The following is a 22,865-nucleotide window of genomic DNA, read 5'->3' as shown; positions in this document are numbered from 1 at the left end:
AACTGGGCGGCAGCTTGACAGTCATGTGCTCCACACCCACCCAACTGGGCGGCAGCTTTATAGTCATGTGCTCCACACCCACCCAACTGGGCGGCAGCTTAACAGTCATGTGCTCCACACCCACCCAACTGGGCGGCAGCTTAACAGTCATGTGCTCCACACCCACCCAAATGGGCGGCAGCTTTACAGTCATGTGCTCCACACCCACCCAACTGGGCGGCAGCTTAACAGTCATGTGCTCCACACCCACCCAACTGGGCGGCAGCTTTACAGTCATGTGCTCCACACCCAACCAACTGGGCGGCAGCTTAACAGTCATGTGCTCCACACCCACCCAACCCCAACTGGGCGACGGCTTTACAATCATTTGCATGAATTACTTACAGTAAGCAAATTTAGATACTTCGCTAAGATTTCGGGCAGCACATCATTATAAATGAAGTACTTACACTTTTCTTGGACACCAATGATGGTGTTATCTCTGAATTCCGCGATTTTTTTTAAATTCCAGTACTGTATATAATGACGCAAAGTATGCGAATAGTTCTGCAATAGTGATCCTATCCTGCGTCATAATTTACATACATATCTACTTCTGTTTTGTGTATTAAAATTACTACATTTTTATGTTAATTTATTTCTGTAAATGATGATGATGATAAATTTCAATAAATGTAAGAACATAAGAACGGAAACTGGTCGCGTAAATGGAAATGGTTGGGTACATTTCCTTTCACCTACCTAATGCGAATATTCATGTGTCCGGACACTGGCGATGGTGTGGTATTGCCTATTTATTTGACCATATCTTTGCTTTCATTTAAGATATGTTTTCCTTGAAATATATTTACATTATCGTCTACATCTGTCTTTATTCTGAAATAAAAACCTTTGACGTTACTTTGCATATATGTACATTAATTATAAAATTGATTGGCTTGTGTGCAGGCCTTCACACTCCCTGAGCGAGCCATCAAGTAACTATAAAAAGGCATATATCTTCACTTTCACTTCAGTTATATTTATACCAAAGTATTAACATGCAGCTTATATGTCTTTCTGATGACATAAAAAACTTCGTTTTTTACAATATATAGATTCAATTAACATTGATTTTCAAAAGGTCATAGTTCCCATCGAAAGGGAGAGCGTCAGCCAAGAAGCCTTGTTTAAAATATGAATATTTTTCCTCTCTAATAAGGTATAATCTCTGTGATGCATTAACACAAACTATTTTATATCTGCCTTTCTGATAACATATATAAATATAATCTTTATTTGTGAATATTTGTTAATTAAGCAATATATCAGAGAGCGTGTAGGGTTCGGTGTTCTATGAACAAAAAGGACTGGAGTAGTTTAAATAGTGAACGCATACCAACGAATAACGCTAGTATCTATATAACAAATTTATTGTCATGTGGAATTGATTTAACTTCCAGACACTTTTTTTTAATAAATATTAAATATTTTGTGGCTGTTTATGACAAATATTATTATAAATACACATTCTACTTGTTAATATTACCAATTAAATTTGCGACAATTTGAGCCATGAAATACGACGACTGGATCACTGTGTACAGGAGGCTGTTATGGCAGCAAACACTCTCCAGGCGACCATATATCTTGGATAAGTCGCTCCACACAATTGTCGCTTGGACCGTCGACTTCCTATGGCGTCACCTCTCACATATTTACGTCTCATTTCGTTATGAAATTGGATTATTTCAGAGTAAAAATAGGTTTGATCATGTTCTACGTGTAGCACCAACATTATAGTAAGTAAATATACCATATTTCTTCATTACTTACGTAATGCTAATACGATTTGGGTAATTTGGGTCGATTTGGGTAATTCTATGGACCCCCTTAAATCGTCGATGAACAACAACCAAGAAATTCTCAACATACAAACTGTTGCAAATGATGCAATGGATCAAATACGTAAGATTCAGGCTGAAGAAACCCTCACAGCTCAAAGTGACCTCCTTAAAAAGCTGGAAAAACAGATCAATCTCCTTCAGACTCACCAGGCGGCTTCCAAAGATGACCAAGAGCAACAACAACTTCATGACTCCCTGATAATTAGCTCTACTGATCTGCCTGTTCAACAACAAGGTGAGGATTGCTGTAACATAGCCAACACCCTAATTAATTCAAAGATCAGTGTCAATGTTCAAATCAAATCGGCTATTAGGATAGATAAAAACAATCCCCGTTACAGGAGAATGCTCATCAAACTTGCAAATCCCTCTGCGAAGTTTGACCTCATGCAAACAGCTGCTCAGCAAAAAAAACAACCTCTATATAAATGAGTGTCTTACTAAGCAGCGTGGATCCCTCGTCTACAGGCTGCGCCAAATTCGCAAACAAAACCTTGGTCTTATCAAGCAGTGCTACACAAGGAATGGTACGATTTTTGCGAAGAAAGAAGCTACAGGAAAAAGATATGAAATAAAATGTGACCAACAACTCCTGGCCTTCTTAAGTGATTGTGGTATATCTGAAAACCTGAACCCGACCAATGCCAGTACTTAAAATAACTCTTTCAGTGCCTGAGCCTAACCTAACTTAATTTAACTTTGTCTAAGGTGCTGTCTCTGCCTTACCATTTACCTGATGTTCTCCTATTCATATAATTTCCTAAATAATCCATCAAGTCTCCATGCACTTATGCAAGCATCTACCTCAGTTTCATTGTAAAATTTTACTCTTAAATCTAATCTTACCCTATTCCATTTATATTTTAAATTTATTTGTATTGACCTATGTCATTTATTGAAATCAATTATTGACCTCATTTTTGTTCTTTTAATTAAGTTCATACTAATTATAAGTTAAAACTAAGCTTAATAAAATTTATTATCTTTAAGATTATTTTACTTTACAATTATCATTTGTCAAATTTTTTTATATATTCATCTTGACAGTCTCTACTGATTTTTTGTTCTCTCCGCCAAACTTGTGTATCCTCCATGGCTATCTAGTGACCTTAATTCTACCTCTAATTGTTTCAATTCCTTGTTTGCTTGCATTTATTGTTATGTCTTGCCATAATTATTCTCTAATTTAGCAGACTCAATACTTTGTAAGCTCTTATTGTATTGTTATATTTTTATATTGTGTTTTGCTATAATTACTTCCTATTTTACAGCAGATTTGTTTTTCATCTGTTCATGTAATTGCTTATCTTATTGTATTGTGACATTCTTTTCTATATTGATATACATTTTCTGTCTATTGTTACTTACAGTGTACCTGAGAGTACCTGTAAGCAATCTACCTCATTTTTCATTTTTGCTCAATTTTTTTGTATTGCTTAATCTTGTTTATATTTTTGTTTTGTATATCTATATATTGTGTTTTGTATAGTCCATGTTTATATGTTTTTTTCTTTAATCTCATTCATTACCTAGGTTTCCTAGCCTAGCCATACTCCCTTACTCCATTGTACCCCTGTAAGCCCCTTTTGTGTTTGTTTGGTACAGTATTGTGTACATTTATTTCTTTTTGTTTTTCTTGTTTTTCCGGCAATCAGCTTTTTTTATGCAGTCAAGTATAGACCCAGAACTTAACCTCTTATCCACTATCTATGACAATAATCACTTTAATGATCTAAATTGCAGATATTTTGCAGCACATGATGTAAACAATGTATTAACTCATAGTCACAATATCTCTGTAATCAATTTGAACGTTAGATCCCTAGGCAAACACTTCGATGATGTTAGTGCCTTGATTGAAGCTATTGACAACAATTTCTCTTTTATTATACTTACTGAAACATGGTTGAAAGATGATACTACTCAACTCTTCAACATGCCTAACTACTCAGCAATCCACAACTGTCGTCAACTTCAGAGAGGTGGTGGCACTGCTCTTTACTACCACCAAGAACTAACATGCTTAAAAGAAATTAGAACTAGAGACTGCTATGGGGAGTATATCTTCGCCAGCTTCAGAGTCAAGGGTGCCGAGTCTATCCTGTCTGTGGGTGCAGTTTATAGAATTCCTAACACTGATGTGTCCGAATTCAACTCAAACCTTAGAAATCTAATACTTGATAACAGACTGAACAAAAACCACCTAATTATCGCAGGGGACTTTAATATTGACCTCTGCGAGCCAGAACACCCTACTGCTGTTAGCTTCCTCAACTGTATGAATTCCTGCTTCCTCATACCCTTAATCACTAGACCTACTAGAATCACTGATAGCACTGCCACGACTCTAGATCACATTCAGATTCAGATTCAGATTCAGATGTTTATTCAGGAAAGGTATATACATACAAGTGATGTTACATTAATGGATTAATATATAGATAGAGCTAGTACATACAATGCCTAAAGCCACTATTACGCAATGCGTTTCGGGCAAGAAAAACATTAATATCTAGAACTTAATACTAATTGAGCATAAAGAATAAAAGATGTTGAGAACAAATACAAATAAAGATAAAAAAAAAGGGGGAACATGACTGAAAAAGCAGCACAAATTCAATAGGTTGACAAACAGTGTTGATTAAAAAAAAAAAGAAAAAAAAGAAAATAACAGACATGGGTTGACAATAGAGGAGTGAGGTAGATTACAGGGAATTTATTAGGTAGTGTTTAGTTTTAATCTTAAACTGGTTGAGAGAGGTACAGTCTTTAACATGGTTGGGAAGGTCATTCCACATTCTGGGCCCCTTGATTTGCAGAGCATTTCTAGTTTGATTAAGACGTACTCTAGGAATATCAAAACTGTATTTATTTCTGGTGTGGTGCTCATGGGTTCTGTTACAACCTTCTATGAAGCTTTTAAGATCAGGATTGGCATTATAGTTTAGCGTTTTATATATGTATAATACACATGAGAGAATGTGCAGTGACTTAATATCTAACATATTAAGAGATTTGAGTAGGGGTACCGAGTGATGTCTGGGGCCAGAGTTGGATATTGTTCTAATAGCGGCTTTGTGTTGGGTAATTAGAGGACGTAAGTGATTTTGGGTAGTAGAACCCCAAGCACAAATACCATAGTTGAGATAAGGATAGATAAGGGAGTAATAGAGAGTCACCAGAGCTGGGCGTGGTACATAATATCTGATCTTAGAAAGAATGCCCACAGTTTTTGATATGTCCCACATCTGGACAAATATAACCTCTCCGCTTACTTCAGGTATAATCACCGATAGCACTACAGACCATTACCCCACATTTCTCTTAACTAACATTAGCAAACCACCTCTTGTTTCAAGAGAGATACGTTTTAGACTACACAATGAAACTGCTATAGACAATTTTATAACGGCTACTGATAATGTCAATTGGGAGTCCGAGTTAGGTAACATAGAGGACATCAACCTAGCAGTTCAATCTTTTCTTCAAAAAACTCTTAGCCTTTATAATACCCACTGTCCTATGCTTACAAAACAAGTCACAACCAAAAGGCTTAACAATCCCTGGCTTACAAAGGGAATACTTAAATCTATTAATAAAAAACATGACCTTGAGAAAAAGTATAGGTTAGGGATTGTCTCCAAAGAATTCTCAAAGAATTACTCATTATTGCTATCTAAGATAATTAGACGAGCCAAAACTAAATACTACGAAGATAAATTTACCCAAATAAAGAGCAACATTAAACAAACATGGAGAACAATTTCACAAATATTGGGATCAAAGAAGTCTTTAAATAACAAACCGACTCTCCTGTCTAATAACGATGGTCAGCTTTCAGCCTCTGATTCTGCTATTGAGTTCAATAGGTTCTTCTCTTCCATTGGTTCATCCCTTGCTAATGATATTCCATCTTCCAGTACTGACATTAAGGACTATCTTACAGGGAACTATCCCCAGTCTCTGTACCTAAAGCCTATTAATTCCATTGACGTCAATGAGATAATCCTTTCCCTTAAAACCAAGTCTGGTGCCCTTGAGGAGATACCAACTTTAATCTACAAAAAAGCCTCCAGATCTTTAGCCCCTGCTATTGCTCTGCTCTTCAACAAGTCACTTGAACTCCAAACCTTTCCAGATATTCTAAAAAAAGCGAGAGTAACGCCTGTCCACAAATGTGGTGATCTCACAGATGTTAACAACTACAGACCTATATCAATCCTGCCTAACTTGTCAAAAATTTTTGAAAAACTAATCTATAAGCAGCTTTACTCATATCTAGCCAAACTCAATATACTTAGCCCTTGCCAATATGGCTTCAGGCCCAAAAAAAGCACTAACGATGCACTTATTAGTATGCTTAACTCGATTCATACAGCTCTTGATAAAAATGAGTTCCCTGTTGGGTTATTTGTGGACCTGCGTAAAGCTTTCGATACTGTCAACCACCAAAACCTTCTTCTTAAATTACATCATTATGGTGTCAGAGGACACTCCCTACAATACCTCAAATCCTACCTTACTGACAGGCTCCAATGTGTTTCTGTGAATAATACAATTTCTCCCACCCTACCCATCAACATTGGTGTTCCCCAGGGCAGCATACTTGGCCCTCTCCTCTTTCTCATCTACATTAATGACCTTCCAAATGCCTCCCAACACCTCAAACCAATCCTATTTGCTGACGACACAACCTTCATTTACTCCAGTCCTGATCCCCTTGCTCTAAATGCCACAGTAAATACTGAGCTAAATAAAGTCCATCTGTGGCTAACTGCCAACAAACTCACCCTTAACATTGACAAAACTTTCTATATTCTGTTTGGCAATAAATCCTCTAATCAAATAAATCTCAAAATAAACAATACCCAAATTTGTAACAAATTAGATGGCAAATTCCTTGGCATTCTCATTGACCACAAGCTGAATTTCCAGGGACACATTCTAAACATATCAAAAAAAGTTTAAAAAACTGTGGGCATTCTTTCTAAGATCAGATATTATGTACCACGCCCTGCCCTGGTGACTCTCTATTACTCCCTTATCTATCCATATCTCAACTATGGTATTTGTGCTTGGGGCTCTACTACCCAAAATCACTTACGTCCTCTAATTACTCAACACAAAGCTGCTATTAGGACAATATCCAATTCTGGCCCCAGACATCACTCGGTACCCCTATTCAAATCCCTGAATATGTTAGACATTAAGTCACTGCACATTCTCTCATGTGTACTATACATATACAAAACGCTAAATTGTAATGCCAATCCTGATCTCAAAAGCTTCATAGAAGGTTGTAACAGAACCCATGAGCACCACACCAGAAATAAATACAGTTTTGATATTCCTAGAGTATGACTTAATCAAACCAGAAATGCTCTACAAATCAAGGGGCCCAGAATGTGGAATGACCTTCCCAACCATGTTAAAGACAGTACCTCTCTCAACCAGTTTAAGTTAAAAACGAAGCTATACCTAATAAATTCCCTGTAACCTACCTTACCTCTCTATTGTCAACCCATGTATGTTTTTTTTTTTTTTTTTTTTTTTCAAATCAACGCTGTTTTAATGTAATTTTCTGTAATAATTTGTAATTGTATTTGTGCTGTTTTTTCAACAATGTTCCCCCCTCTTTTACCTCTATTTTTATTTGTACTCAACGCATTTTTTTCTTTTTACCCATTAGTTTTAAGCTTTAGTCAGTAGTGTTTTTTCCTGCCCGAAACGCTTTGCGTAATAGTGGCTTTAGGCATTGTATGTACTAGCTCTTATCTATAAAGCCAACAAACTTTGTAAAATCTCTTTATGTATGTACCTTTGCCTAAATAAAAATTATTATTATTATTATTATTAATTAGAGGATAGGACACCCAACAAGACAAAGGCCACCCCCAGGGGTGCACTGTAGATATACACCCTACAATCGCAATCATAGGAATCATCAGTCCGTCAAGATATAATGGAAGCTCAGCACGATATAATTGGGCTCGGCAATGATGGAAAAGATTGACAATAAAGATGCCCTCTTGCTCGACATTGCCGAGTACCACAGTTTTACGGGTGAGAGGGTGTGCCTCCCGAAAAACCCGCGGTGTCTAAACAGAAGAAAACATTTGAGAGAATAATCAAGAATTGCAAAACGTCACAGGGAAATAACAATTAAACAGGAGAATTGGGAAGGAAAAATTAAACTTAATAGGAAAAAGTATTCAGCACAATTACCGAAGATGGCAGCAAGAGCATTAGGCTTCAAAAGGACAGAGGACACTGTCCCATGGAGCATCACACTCTACCATCCGCCAACCAAGCCCCCTCATGATGGCAACGGGCTGGAAAGGGAGAGGAAGATGAGAAAGACGAGAGGGTGAAGAATACTGCCCAGTGTAACACCAATGTTAATAGGTAGAGTGGGTGAATTGGAATCATTCACAGAGACATACTGGAGCCTGTCACTAAGATAAGACTCTAGGTATTGGAGGGATTAACCTCCTACTCCGTAATGCTGTAATTTAAGAAAGTTAATGTGTTAACAGTGTAAAAAAGTCTTAATGTAGGTCAACAAATAAATGAACAAGGGTACTCATTTCTTCCAAGAGCTGCATATATAATGTTAATCATACTAATTGGTGCATGATTGGTCCTTTTTTGGGCCTCAAACCATTATGGCAAGAACTAAGTAAATTTTATTTTGCTAAATAGGATTAAGGCTGCTTGTAGATTAACTCTTTAAAATATTTTAGACAAAATCTGCAGAGTTGATATGGGTCTATAATTGTTGACTTCAGTGAGATAGACACTTTAATGGACTAAGGTTACTCTTGCTTTTTTTCCCTTAGAATATCAGGAAAGGTTTGGAGTTCAAATGATTTGTTGTAGAGCAATGAAATGGCTGGAGCTAAAAATCTAGAGGTTTCTTTGAAAATTAGGGTTGGTATGTGAACATATGCTATCTGTGCATGGGGTTCATTCATCCACTGCAAATTACCTGATGCTCATCACCACCCAATAAAAATCTGCTATCAGAACAATAAAACTGTCTTCAAACAACACAAAGCCTCTCTGTTTAAATCTCTGAACATGCTAAATATACACTCACTCTACACATTCTCTTATGCTATTTACATGTACAAAACCTTGTTCCTAAATGCTAATCCTGATCTGAAACTCTCCACTGATAGATGTAATAGAACCCACGAGCACCACAACATAATAATAATAATATAATAATAATATCCTTACATTGACAACACTAATTTTTTTGCCATTTCGGACACCAGTTTTGGACGTTTCGCTTAAAATAAAAATAAAATAAAATAAAATGTTTATTTAGGTAAGGTACATACATACAATACATTTTTACAAAGATTGGTTGACTTATAGGTAGAGCTAGTACATACAATGCCTAAAGCCACTATTACGCAAAGCGTTTTGGGCATGATAAACTTAAATGACAAGCTTTATACATAAATAAATATCTGTTAAACTTAATCTGATAATAATTAAATCTGATATAATAATATAATCTGATATAATCTGATATAATCTGATATAATCTGATAATCTGATATAATCTGATATAATCTGATAATCTGATATAATCTGATATAATTAAAATATCTGATAAACTTAAATGACAAGCTTTATACATAAATAAATATCTGTTTGATATAAATTGACAGTCATGCTAATATAATCAAATAAAAAAAAGATCAAAATCAAAATGTTTATTTAGGTAAGGTACATACATAAAAGAGATTATACAAAGAGTGATGGATTTATAGTTAGGGCTAGTACATACAATGCCTAAAGCCACTATTAGGCAAAGCGTTTCGGGCATGAAAAACTTAAATGACTAAAGCTTAATACTAATTGAGCATGAAGAATAAAATGAGTTGAGAACAAATAAAAAAAAGAGATAAAAGGGGGGAACATGGCAGAAAAAGCAGCACAAATACAATTCGGTCGAAAAACAGCGTCATTTAAGAAAAAAAAAACAGACATTGGTTGACAATAGAGGGGTAAGGTAGGTTACAGGGAATTTATTAGGTATAGCTTCGTTTTTATCTTAAACTGGTTGAGAGAGGTACAGTCTTTAACATGGTTGGGAAGGTCATTCCACATTCTGGGTCCCTTAATTTGTAGAGCATTTCTAGTTTGATTAAGTCGTACTCTAGGAATATCAAAACTGTATTTATTTCTGGTGTGGTGCTTATGGGTTCTGTTACAACCTTCTATGAAGCTTTTGAGGTCAGGATTGGCATTACAGTGCAGCGTTTTATATATGTATAATACACATGAGAGAATGTGCAGAATAATTGCCAGTAAGGTTTATGTAATTCACAATCATCTTAATATAATTGCCAGTTTGGATAATATAATTGACAGAGGATTATACGAATCAGGATAATATTATTGCTAATCAAGCTAATATAATTTTGAAACAGGCTTTTTCACCCACAGGGTTATTGATCGATGGAACCGACTACCCACCAACGCCATAACTGCCAAAATCTGCTGAATTTCAAAATATACCTGGAAAAAATCAAGGAAAATTGGGGAGGGGGGGGGGGGAAGGGAATCTTCAAAAAGCTGCCAGCTTCCCGTTTTTATCGAGGCCACTAGGGTTAGTAGCCCTCAGGTAAATCAAGTAAAATATTATTCCAAGACAATTACAGCATAACTGATAAAGTTAACCTAGAGTAATATAAATTTCTGGTAAATTTAGAGTGATGTAAATTTCTAGAGTAATATAAATTTAAATTTCATATTAACTTGACTGACAGTTATAAATGCCAATCTGCCTTCAATAAACTGTTTAGTGAAATATTTATAATCAAGAGTATTATTCATAAATATGCCTAAACAAAAAATATAAAATAGACATCAGTTTGCATATGAATCTGATGAGAAAATTCCTTGATTAACCTACAATTCCCTATCAATCAAATGGTCTCATCTTAAGTACGTCTCAGACTGTCTTCTTCACCAGCACCAATGCTAAATAATATTACAACAATAATGTCCATAACTTAGCTACAGAGTATATTACATTTTAAATAAATTTTCACAGAGAACAAAAACAGAAAGCACATTATTATTTACATAAATATGAAGAAAAACATTTAAAGCTTTGATTTATCTTTGCTAAACTAAAGAGATATTTCTATACTTATAAGCAATTTTGAATTTTCCTATAGTGACAGCTTCTCTAGTTCTTGCTTGGTCATCTAACTTTTATAAAAAAACAATATAATAAGATATCTTGATCTTTACCTTTCATGGTGAAGTGTATTTCTCAAACAAAATAGAATTACCTTTGAAGAACATCCAACTGACATTGTGATAGCACACACACTGTTAGATTAAAGTTAAGTTAAAATACCTGTATGTGCCTCATTATCCTTCAACATTCTCTTAATTACCTTCCACAGTCTATGTGTTTAGCTTATTATCTGCATGTGTCATTTTGTGCCTCTTCATATCACCAAGACGACTGAATCTCTTCCCACACTCTGGACACTCATGAGGTTTATCACCTGAATGCACTAACATGTGAGTCGTCATTCTGCGACGTAGACTGAATTTCTTCCCACACTCTGGACATTCATGAGGTTTGTCACCTGAATGCACTAACATGTGCCTTATTATATTTCTACGTTCTCTAAATTTTTTGCCACACTCGTCACATTGAAAAGGTCTCTCATCCGCATGCACCATCCTGTGAGTCTTCATACTTCCAAGACGACTGAATCTCTTCCCACACTCTGGACACTCGTGAGGTTTGTCACCTGAATGCACTAACATGTGCCTTATTATAGTTCCACGTTCTCTAAATTTTTTCCCACACTCAGCACATTGAAAAGGTCTCGCATCCGAATGCACCATCCTGTGAGTCTTCATATGTCCATGCCGACTAAATCTCTTCCCACACTCTGGACACTCATGAGGTTTGTCACCTGAATGCACTAACATATGAGTCGTCATATGTTGACGTAGACTGAATCTCTTCCCACACTCTGGACACTCATGAGGTTTGTCACCTGAATGCACTAACATGTGGCTTGTTATATTTTCACATACTCTAAATTTTTTGCCACACTCAGCACATTGAAAAGGTCTCTCATCCGAATGCACCATCCTGTGCCTCTTCATACTTCCACGCTGACTGAATCTCTTCCCACACTCTGGACACTCATGAGGTTTGTCACCTGAATGCACTAACATATGAGTCGTCATATGTTGACGTAGACTGAATCTCTTCCCACACTCTGGACACTCATGAGGTTTGTCACCTGAATGCACTAACATATGAGTCGTCATATGTTGACGCTGACTGAATCTCTTCCCACACTCTGGACACTCATGAGGTTTGTCACCTGAATGCACTAACATATGAGTCGTCATATGTTGACGTAGACTGAATCTCTTCCCACACTCTGGACACTCATAAGGTTTGTCACCTGAATGTACTAACATGTGACGCTTCACATCTTGATGACTGGTGAATACCTTCGGACACTGTGGACACTGGTGAGTCTTCATCTTCTTTATGACAGGTGCAGTTTGTGTGAAGGTTTTCTCCCCCGGATGTTGGGAGAAGCGTCAAGGCTTCAGTGTTGTTTCTTAGAGTTAGACTTGATGTGAGCACTTGGCGGTCAATGGTGGTGCTTCTTTATGATAGGCGCAGTTTGTGTCAAGGTTTTCCCTTAATGCTCGTGCTGGACATCACTGGCTGTGGTGCTGCTAAAATGGCAGGCGGTTGTTTACCCTCTCATCACCTGAGCGTTCCAATGTTTTTGTCTGGTTCACCATATCATTTTTCCAACCTCTTAATTTTGTTTATATCTAGTCATTTAAAATTATCACTTGTATTTATTCTCATGTTTTTGAATCAAAGAATGTACCTGGAATTGTTTCTTTAAACATAATGCCACACGATTATACTTTTTGAAGGAAACAGCTCTTCCATAGTGGATGTGTTCTGAACCTTAATGGAATCTGACCCATGTATCAATCGGGTCAACCCTTGTGTGGCGTTTCCAAAATGGTTGCCCCTGTTGGTGTAGCGAGTTAATCTTATACTCGCTCCATTATCTCATTATTTTAATAGCATAACTAATTACAGAAGCTACAATCCTTTCCCCAATTACAGGTAATACTCTTCTTACCTTGTTGGAGGGAGCTGAGGTGTAATCACCATATATGTAAGCGATTTGATGAATATCGAACAGTCACGCTGGGTGCAGTCGCACCTCCACAGATCTCCAGTATCATCTATTGATACTGGTGATGGCTCAAAAAGGGCCACCACTTACGAGCTATTCATGCCCGTGCCACCTTTTGGGTGGCTTCATCTTCAATATCGAACAGTACAATCTCCAGTCAAGAATGTAGTACTCGGTGTAGGCAGTTCTAATCGACCCAAGACGCTACAGCTTCGACACAGAGTAGGCAGCAGACAATTCGACCTCATCCAGCTACAACGCTCTCCCACATCTTTAAAGAAATCGCCACTGATTATTTGAAATAAGCGGGGGAATTCTGGGAAGGAGAAAAACATTTATGCAGCACTCCATGAGAGTTGCGCGCGCAGTGGAGGGGGGGCCGGCCCCCAGCAAACATTTTCATGTTTTTAAAACATCCTAAAAACGACATTTCATTGTTTTCAGCACGTTTATAATTACGTTTAGAAAAGGTTTTTTGAGAACTTTTATATACAACCTTAGAACGTATATAATTAACATTTCTAAAAACTTTTTTATGATCTTTTAATTACCTACATTAAAGCGTTTAGGGTAAATTAGGGTATAATAATTTTGTAATTCATATCTGAAATAGAAAGGGAGAGAAAGAAAGAAGACATATCTGAGATAGAAATGGACATCCTATATATGTATGTGTAAATTACAAATAAATAGGGTACAAAAAGAGAATTAAAATATTATATTTATTTAATTAAGAATGAGTAATACAACAAAATATATGTAATAGCTCGAAATATATAGACTGTGTGGTGCCCAACAACAGAAGTTGGCCCATATCTTAAGAAGCACATCAACAAACTGGAAAAGGTGCAAAGACATGCTACTAAGTGGCTCCCAGAACTGAAGGGCAAGAGCTACGAGGAGACGTTAGAGGCATTAAATATGCCAAAACTAAAAGACAGAAGAGGTGATATGATCACTACATACAAAATAGTAACAGGAATTGATAAAATCGACAGGGAAGATTTCCTGAGACCTGGAACTTCAAGAACAGGAGGTCATAGATTGAAACTAGCTTAACACAGATGCTAAAGAAATATAAGAAAATTCACTTTCGCAAATAGAGTGGTAGACGGTTGGAACAAGTTAGGTGAGAAGGTGGTGGAGGCCAAGACTGTCAGTAGTTTCAAAGCGTTATATGACAAAGAGTGCTGGGAAGACGGTCTCATCCTTTAACTACACTTAGGTAATTACACACACACACACACATACATATTATATTATAACTGAAAACTCACACCCCAGAAGTGACTCGAACCCATACTCCCACAACTGGTATGTACAGGGACGCCTTAATCCGCTTGACCATCACGACCGGACATAAGGAAGTGATAGCCGAGGCTATTTGAACCACTTCCCCGCCGGCACTCGGATGGTAATCTTGGGCATAGCATTTTATCAAATCACCTCATTCTTTGGGGCACACGTGAGGAACACAAATGCAAACAAGCCTGAATGGTCCCCAGGACTATATACAACTGAAAACTCACACCCCAGAAGTGACTCGAACCCATACTCCCACAACTGGTATGTACAGGGACGCCTTAATCCGCTTGACCATCACGACCGGACATAAGGAAGTGATAGCCGAGGCTATTTGAACCACTTCCCCGCCGGCACTCGGATGGTAATCTTGGGCATAGCATTTTATCAAATCACCTCATTCTTTGGGGCACACGTGAGGAACACAAATGCAAACAAGCCTGAATGGTCCCCAGGACTATATACAACTGAAAACTCACACCCCAGAAGTGACTCGAACCCATACTCCCACAACTGGTATGTACAGGGACGCCTTAATCCGCTTGACCATCACGACCGGACATAAGGAAGTGATAGCCGAGGCTATTTGAACCACTTCCCCGCCGGCACTCGGATGGTAATCTTGGGCATAGCATTTTATCAAATCACCTCATTCTTTGGGGCACACGTGAGGAACACAAATGCAAACAAGCCTGAATGGTCCCCAGGACTATATACAACTGAAAACTCACACCCCAGAAGTGACTCGAACCCATACTCCCACAACTGGTATGTACAGGGACGCCTTAATCCGTCTTAAGAATGAGGTGATTTGATAAAATGCTATGCCCAAGATTACCATCCGAGTGCCGGCGAGGAAGTGGTTCAAATAGCCTCGGCTATCACTTCCTTATGTCCGGTCGTGATGGTCAAGCGGATTAAGGCGTCCCTGTACATACCAGTTGTGGGAGTATGGGTTCGAGTCACTTCTGGGGTGTGAGTTTTCAGTTGTATATAGTCCTGGGGACCATTCAGGCTTGTTTGCATATTATATTATATATATATATATATATATATATATATATATATATATATATATATATATATATATATATATATATATATATATATATGTCGTACCTAGTCGCCAGAACGCACTTTTCAGCCTACTATGCAAGGCCCGATTTGCCTAATAAGCCAAGTTTTCATGAATTAATATATTTTCTCTATTTTTTTTCTTATGAAATGATAAAGCTATCCATTTCATTATGTATGAGGTCAATTCTTTTTTTATTGGAGTTAAAATTAATAGAGATATATGACCGAACCTAACCTATCTTTATAGGTTAGGTTAGGTAGCTGAAAATGTTAGGTTAGGTAGTCGAAAAAACATTAATTCAAGAAAACTTGGCTTATTAGGCAAATCGGGCCTTGCATAGTAGGCTGAGATGTGCGTTCTGGCTACTAGGTACAACACATTATATATATATTTATATATATATATATATATATATATATATATATATATATATATATATATATATATATATATATATATATATATATATATGTCGTACCTAGTAGCCAGAACGCACTTCTCGGCCTACTATGCAAGGCCCGATTTGCCTAATAAGCCAAGTTTTCCTGAATTATTATATTTTCTCAATTTGTTTTCTTATGAAATGATAAAGCTACCCATTTCATTATGTATGAGGTCAATATTTTTTTATTTGAGTTAAAATTAACGTAGATATATGACCGAACCTAACCAACCCTACCTAACCTAACCTAACCTATCTTTATAGGTTAGGTTAGGTTAAGTAGCCGAAAAAGTTAGGTTAGGTTTGGTTAGGTAGGTTAGGTAGTCGAAAAACAATTAATTCATGAAAACTTGGCTTATTAGGCAAATCGGGCCTTGCATAGTAGGCAGAGAAGTGCGTTCTGGCTATTAGGTACGACATATATATATATATATATATATATATATATATATATATATATATATATATATATATATATATATATATCGGACAATTAGTAAAAAAAAAAAAAAAAAATTAAATTATTTTACCTTGTACCTAGATCCACCAGGCCTGTTTGGTGCCTGTTTCAGTACTTCAGACATCTGGAAGGTCACATCCTCCTCCTCAACTTGTGGATGTGCGTTGATAGATGATTCTGTAAAATTAAGTTATTTATATAATAATAAATTCAGTATAACAATAATATTCTGTAAAATTAAAAGTAATTTATACATCAATCAGATAAAACTCTCCAGAGATGGTGATACACAACATATAAAGGACAAGTTTCAGAACAAAATATGCATTTAGGAATAAGGTTTTGTACATGTAGGTAGCACATGAGAAAATAAGTGGAAGGTGATCAAGTTTATATTAACATGTTAATGACTTTGTTAAGGCTTTGCAAGAATGAAAAAATATTAATAATATAATATCACCTACCAATTAATTGTACATCATTTATAAGTCAATTATTTGCATTATTATTATTCAATACTAATGATATAAAAATGCATTTTGTAATCTACTATTTATGCAAGTATTAAGCACAGGATCATGAAATAAACTGCAAAATACTGTAATGGATAAACCAATTAATTTTACATTTTCCTATAGCTAAGTCAGTCAGTTCTATTAGCAGCAGAGAACAATTATGCCCAACCTCTATTAAATGAAACAATCTTAAGAGCAAGTGATAGAAATATAATCATTTATGCTTGGGAAAATATTATGGAATGGTTCCAAATATGAAAAATATCAAGTTTTTTGGTTAAAATTTTTTAACTTAAAATTTACATTTTTAAGTGAATTTTAAACTTTAAAAAAATTATTTAATTTTTTGGTTACTTACTTAAAATAACATTATATAGTTCTTGTTTTTGTAGAAATGCCAATTTCTTCTTTTGCCCTTCCAGACTGTATAGTGACCACAGGCCGTTTGTTCATATCTTCATTATTCTTCGAACTGTGGTTGCACAATCAGACCCACGTACACTGGTTAAAAGCATCACCTAAAAGCAACAACAAAAATGTAGTACACTGACGAATTTTGAATATATATATATATATGCAATTGACGATCACAAAACACTGATCATTTTATGCGGAAAATCCACAGAGAAATATGAAATGAGGTGAACGTTTCGGCTTTGTTAAAGCCTTTGTCAACACCAGACTGACTGACTCAGTCAGTCTGGTGTTGACAAAGGCTTTAACAAAGCCGAAACGTTCACCTCATTTCATATTTCTCTGTGGATTTTCCGCATATATATATATATATATATATATATATATATATATATATATATATATATATATATATATATATATATATATATATTAGTTGATTTTAAACCCGCATTAGGTCAGGTGATAATACAATGAAGGTGAAAACATGGGGGGATACATAAGGGATAAACATAGGGGCTGCAGAAGGCTTATTGGCCCATACGAGGCATCTCCTATCTAAACACAAAGATTAATCCAGTGTAATTGGCCTGTTATGTTGTAACATAACATATATATATATATATATATATATATATATATATATATATATATATATATATATATATATATATATATATTATATATATATATATATATATGTTATGTTACAACATAACAGGCCAATTACACTGGATTAATCTTTGTGTTTAGATAGATGCCTCGTATGGGCCAATAAGCCTTCTGCAGCCCCTATGTTTATCCCTTATGTATCCCCCCATGTTTTCACCTTCATTGTATTATTACCTGACCTAATGCGGGTATAAAATCAACTAATTATATATATATATATATATATATATATATATATATATATATATATATATATATATATATATATATATATATATATATATATATATATATATATATATGTATGCCATATACATATATATGCTATGTTGTATGCTACAACTTGGCTGATAATAAAGCCATTCACAACTGCAGGCCTAATAAAAAAAGGAGGTGGCATAGCAATATCTTACAAAGATACCTTCATCTGCAATAGTCTCATTAGTAATAGAGACGACTATTGTGAATATACCTTTGCCAAGTTCTCCAGTAAATCCCTTAAATCCTCCTTGACTATAAGTGCCATCTATAGATTTCCCAATACCGACATAGCTTCATTCTCAGATAACGTAAGGAATCTTATCATAAATAACAATCTCAACAAAAATCAAACCAACTTAGTGGTTTGTAATGGTGAACAAAACATGCAGATACTTATATATAACCTGTGAATAGAGTGTAATAACACCAAAACTATTTGTTTATTGTTTTATGACCATAATAATTGAATCACTAATATGATTCACTAATATATAATCCTAATAATAATCACTAATATATAATCCATTGAGCATGCTGCATCTCTTTCAGTCTCTTTGCAATTTGAACAAGAGGGTTTTTAATTGATCGAACCATATTCTTAAAGTAAAGTAAATGAGATGTATTCCATATTTTGCAAAATATACGATGAAGGCACACAAACATTCATACCAAAACTGAAGGGCAGGATTTATGAGGAGACATTAGAGGCATTAAATATTCCAAACTAGAAGACAGAAGGAAAAGAGGAGATATGATCACTACGTACAAAACAGTAACAGGAATTGATGAACTTGATAGGGAAGATTTCCCGAGACCTGGAATTTCAAGAACAAGAGGTTATAGATTTAAACGAACTAAACAAAGATGCCGAAGAAATGTAAGACAATTCACTTTTGCAAACAGAATGGTAAACGGTTGGAACATGTTAGGTGAGAAGGTGGTGGAGGCCAAATCCGTCAAAAGTTTCAAAGCATTATATGACAAAGAGTGCTGGGAAAATGGGACACCACGAGTGTAGCTCTCCATCCATCTGATTGATAACCCAAATGAATTTTTCATGGATATGATACCAACATCAAATCATAAATCAGATGTGATCCTATCCCCACTGGATTTTGAAGAAGCCATAGACAGTATGCCTATGCACTCTGCACCAGGCCCTGACTCTTGGAACTCTATATTCATCAAGAACTGTAAAAAACGTTATCGCAGGCCCTTCACATTCTTTGGAGACAAAGCCAAGATACTGGCATTGTCCCTGACATACTAAAAACAGCAGAGATAGCACCGCCCCATAAAGGAGGAAATAAGGCAGAGGCAAAAAACTACAGACCGATAGCACTAACATCGCACATCATAAAAATCTTTGAGAGAATGCTAAGAAGTAAGATCACAAAATACATGGAATCACAGCATCTCCATAACCCCAGACAACATGGTTTCAGAACAGGGCGCTCTTGCCTATCACAGTTGCTGGACCACTCTGACATGGCACTAGATGCCATGGAAGACAAACAAAACGCTTTGACAAAAAAAAGCCTTTGACAAATGTGACCATTGTGTTATTGCACATAAAATGCGTTCAAAAGGAATTACCGGAAAAATAGGCAGATGGATATACAACTTCCTGACTAATAGAACCCAATGTGTAGTAGTCAACAAAATAAAATCTGGACCATCAACCGTAAAGAGCTCAGTCCCCAAGCGTACTGTGCTTGCTCCAATACTTTTTCTCATCCTCATATCGGACATAGACAAGGACACAACCTATAGTACTTGATCATCCTTTGCAGATGACACTAGAATCTTCACGAGAGTAGGCAACATAGAGGACACGGCAAACCTCCAATCAGATGTAAATCAGGTCTTTCTATGGGCTACAGAAAATAACATGGTGATTAACGAACATAAGTTTCAGCTCATGCGCTACGGAAAAAATAAAAAATATAAAAACGGAAACCACTTACAAAACTCAGTCAAATCATAACATTGAACGGAAAAGCAACGTAAAGGATTTGGGTGTACTGATGTCAGAAGGCCTTACATTTAAAGAACACAATAAAGTAGCCGTCACAACTGCAAGAAAAATGACAGGATAGATAAGAACTTTTCACACTAGAGATGCTATACCGATGATGATAGTTTTCAAGACGCTAGTGCTCTCTAGAGTGGAATACTGCTGCATAATGAAAGCCCCTTTCAAAGCTGGAGAAATTACTGACCTATACTTATGCATTTATCTTCGGTTTAACACAACAGGCACCAGACACACGCTAGGCATCATACACACTAGGATAAAACAAACATTAGGCCAGAAGTCAGAAAAGAATTCAAAGAATTTTACTGGAAAGGCTTGCTGTTAGGAAAGGAAGTAATTGAGATGAATTAATGCACAGTATGTCAATTTTGTGAAATATATGATAAAGGAACAAAAACATTTATACCAAAACAAAGATGCAGAACTAGGAAACAGGATTTGTTCAACTGAAATTTCAAGACGGACAGAGACCAAAAGACACAAAAATGGAATCAATATACGAAGAGGCCAAACCCCCAAACATACCAGTAATACAAAGAGAAACAACTACACGGCAGTGAGGAGAGAGGCAGAAAGAAATTTTGAAAAAAAGGAACAAACAAATGTAAAGTAGAACAAATCATATTCTATAAATACAGCAACAACCAATTGCAGGTAAAGGATAATATTCAGAGCTTTTAAATGCATGGATGGCGAAATACTCAAGAAATTGTTCACGACTTTTGTTAGACCAAAGTTGGAATATGCAGCGGTTGTATGGTGCCCATATCTTAAGAAGCACATAAACAAACTGGAAAAGGTGCAAAGACATGCTACTAAGTGGCTCCCAGAACTGAAGGACAAGAACTATGAGGAGAGGTTAGAGGCATTAAATATACCAAATATACTACACAAATATATATACTACACATGCACAATAAACTACCCTACACAGGCTGAGTATGGTGTGTACAATAAATTATTAGCTAAAAGATAAGACTGAGTTTGTATAAATGGGGGTTAAGTCAGAGTGGGAAAATGTAAGTGGAGTGCCTAAAAACCCTGTCCTGGGACCTCTGTAATTCATAATATATACAAATAATTTAGACTCAGGTTTGATCAGCAATATTTGAAAATTTCCAGACGATACAAAAGGGATTTTTTTCTGGATTCAGGATTATTTTTTTATGGCTGAAAACAGGTTTTCAGCAATAAAAGAAATACAGTATTGCTGGAACAACCGTCGACATCTTCAAGAGAAAACCTGAACATCTTCAAGAAGTGAAGATGACCTTGAGAAGAAGTATAGGTTGGGAGAAGTATAGGTTAGGAATTGTCTCCAAAGAATTCTCAAAGAATTACTCGTTATTGCTATCCAAGATAATTAGACGAGCCAAAGCTAAATACTACGAAGATAAATTTACCCAAATAAAGAGTACCTTACCTAAAAATATGTATGTACCTTACGTAAATAAACATTTGATTTTGAAGTGCCGGACAAACAAGGCTGTGGTGGATATGTGGGCCTGAGGGGCCTGTCCAAGCAACAGCCTGTTAGACCAAGCTCTCACATGTCAAGCCTAGCCTTGGAAGGGCTTGGTGAGTAGAACAACTACCAGAACCCTATAATGCATGTATCAAGGTGTCCAGGCAGTGAGCACCACATAATGCAGTGCAGTCCTGTAAGAATAAGCACAGTAAGTATGGGCATGGAGGGGGTGCAGCAGTGGCTTGTGAAGGGCTGGAGAGTAAATGGACATGCCCAGGGGTAAAAAGCATTAGGGTAACAGAACATAGCCCATAAAAATAGTAATGACAATGAATGAATAATTATATGAATGCAATAATACTTCATATCTCAATAGGAATACTAAGCAGGATGCAAGACAAGGTACTGGTGGTGATAGTGGTTGGTACAAGTCCTCACATCTCCACAGACACCAGTAACAGCCCTCACCTCCCAACACAGTACCCTTGTAGCGAGTTAATCTTATACTCGCTTCATTATCTTATAGCATAACTAATTAACACTAATTACAGAAGCTACACAGGTGATACTTTGGTGTGAGTTGAGCGCACTGAGCGTCGGTATCGCTACACCCTTGTTCCTTAACAACCCTTTGGACCTTTATTACAGAAAAATAGAATCAATTAATTTAATAAAATATAAAATATAAGTGCTTACTTACGATAATACTATCGGTGGAACACAAAATCTTCTTCTTGATAGTAGGTGCAGTTTGCATGAAGGGTTAGTCCTCGCCATGACTGAACTGACGACAAAATGGCCGATGTGTTGATATGGCGTCAGGTGACGCTGTGACGTCACAGGTGAGGGACGCTTTGCGCATTACTCCCTCGTACTTAAAAAGTACTACAGGTACTTTTTGGTTTTATTTTTGAATATGGCAGAAGTTGGACAGCTTTTCAAATCATTATAAGGGAGTGAGTTCCATAGACTAGGTCCCTTTATTTACATAGAGTGTTTACATAGATTAAGTTTGACTCTGGGGATATCAAAGAGATATTTATGTCTGGTGGGGACGTGGCCATGTGTTCTATTACATCTGTCCAGGAAGAGTTTCAGAAC

General features: G+C 36.3%; 1 protein-coding gene across 3 annotated transcripts; it reads right to left on the bottom strand.

Moving 5' to 3' along the window:
• Positions 1–9,198: 9,198 nt before the first annotated feature.
• LOC138367917 (zinc finger protein 665-like) lies at positions 9,199–22,592 on the bottom strand. Of its 3 annotated transcripts, none has more exons than XR_011229478.1 (5): positions 22,465–22,592; positions 21,720–21,955; positions 17,270–17,429; positions 16,467–16,573; positions 13,320–13,385 (listed from the first exon to the last, which is right to left on the bottom strand). XR_011229478.1 is itself a non-coding variant. In XM_069330197.1 (4 exons), exon 4 carries the CDS (start codon positions 12,429–12,431, stop codon positions 11,322–11,324), a length of 1,110 nt encoding a protein of 369 aa, XP_069186298.1. In that variant the 5' UTR covers positions 12,432–13,385; positions 16,467–16,573; positions 17,270–17,429; positions 22,465–22,585; the 3' UTR covers positions 9,199–11,321. The 3 variants fall into 3 exon arrangements, 1 of the variants encoding a protein (XP_069186298.1); XR_011229479.1 differs by having other exon boundaries at positions 21,738–21,955; XM_069330197.1 differs by lacking the exon at positions 21,720–21,955 and having other exon boundaries at positions 9,199–13,385; positions 22,465–22,585.
• Between the last annotated feature and the right edge of the window lie 273 nt (positions 22,593–22,865).

Source organism: Procambarus clarkii, chromosome 23, assembly GCF_040958095.1.
Source record: "Procambarus clarkii isolate CNS0578487 chromosome 23, FALCON_Pclarkii_2.0, whole genome shotgun sequence".
NCBI lineage: Eukaryota > Metazoa > Arthropoda > Malacostraca > Decapoda > Cambaridae > Procambarus > Procambarus clarkii.
The sequence above is the reverse complement of the archived record's forward strand: the minus strand, read 5'-3'. Positions and strand labels throughout refer to the sequence as shown.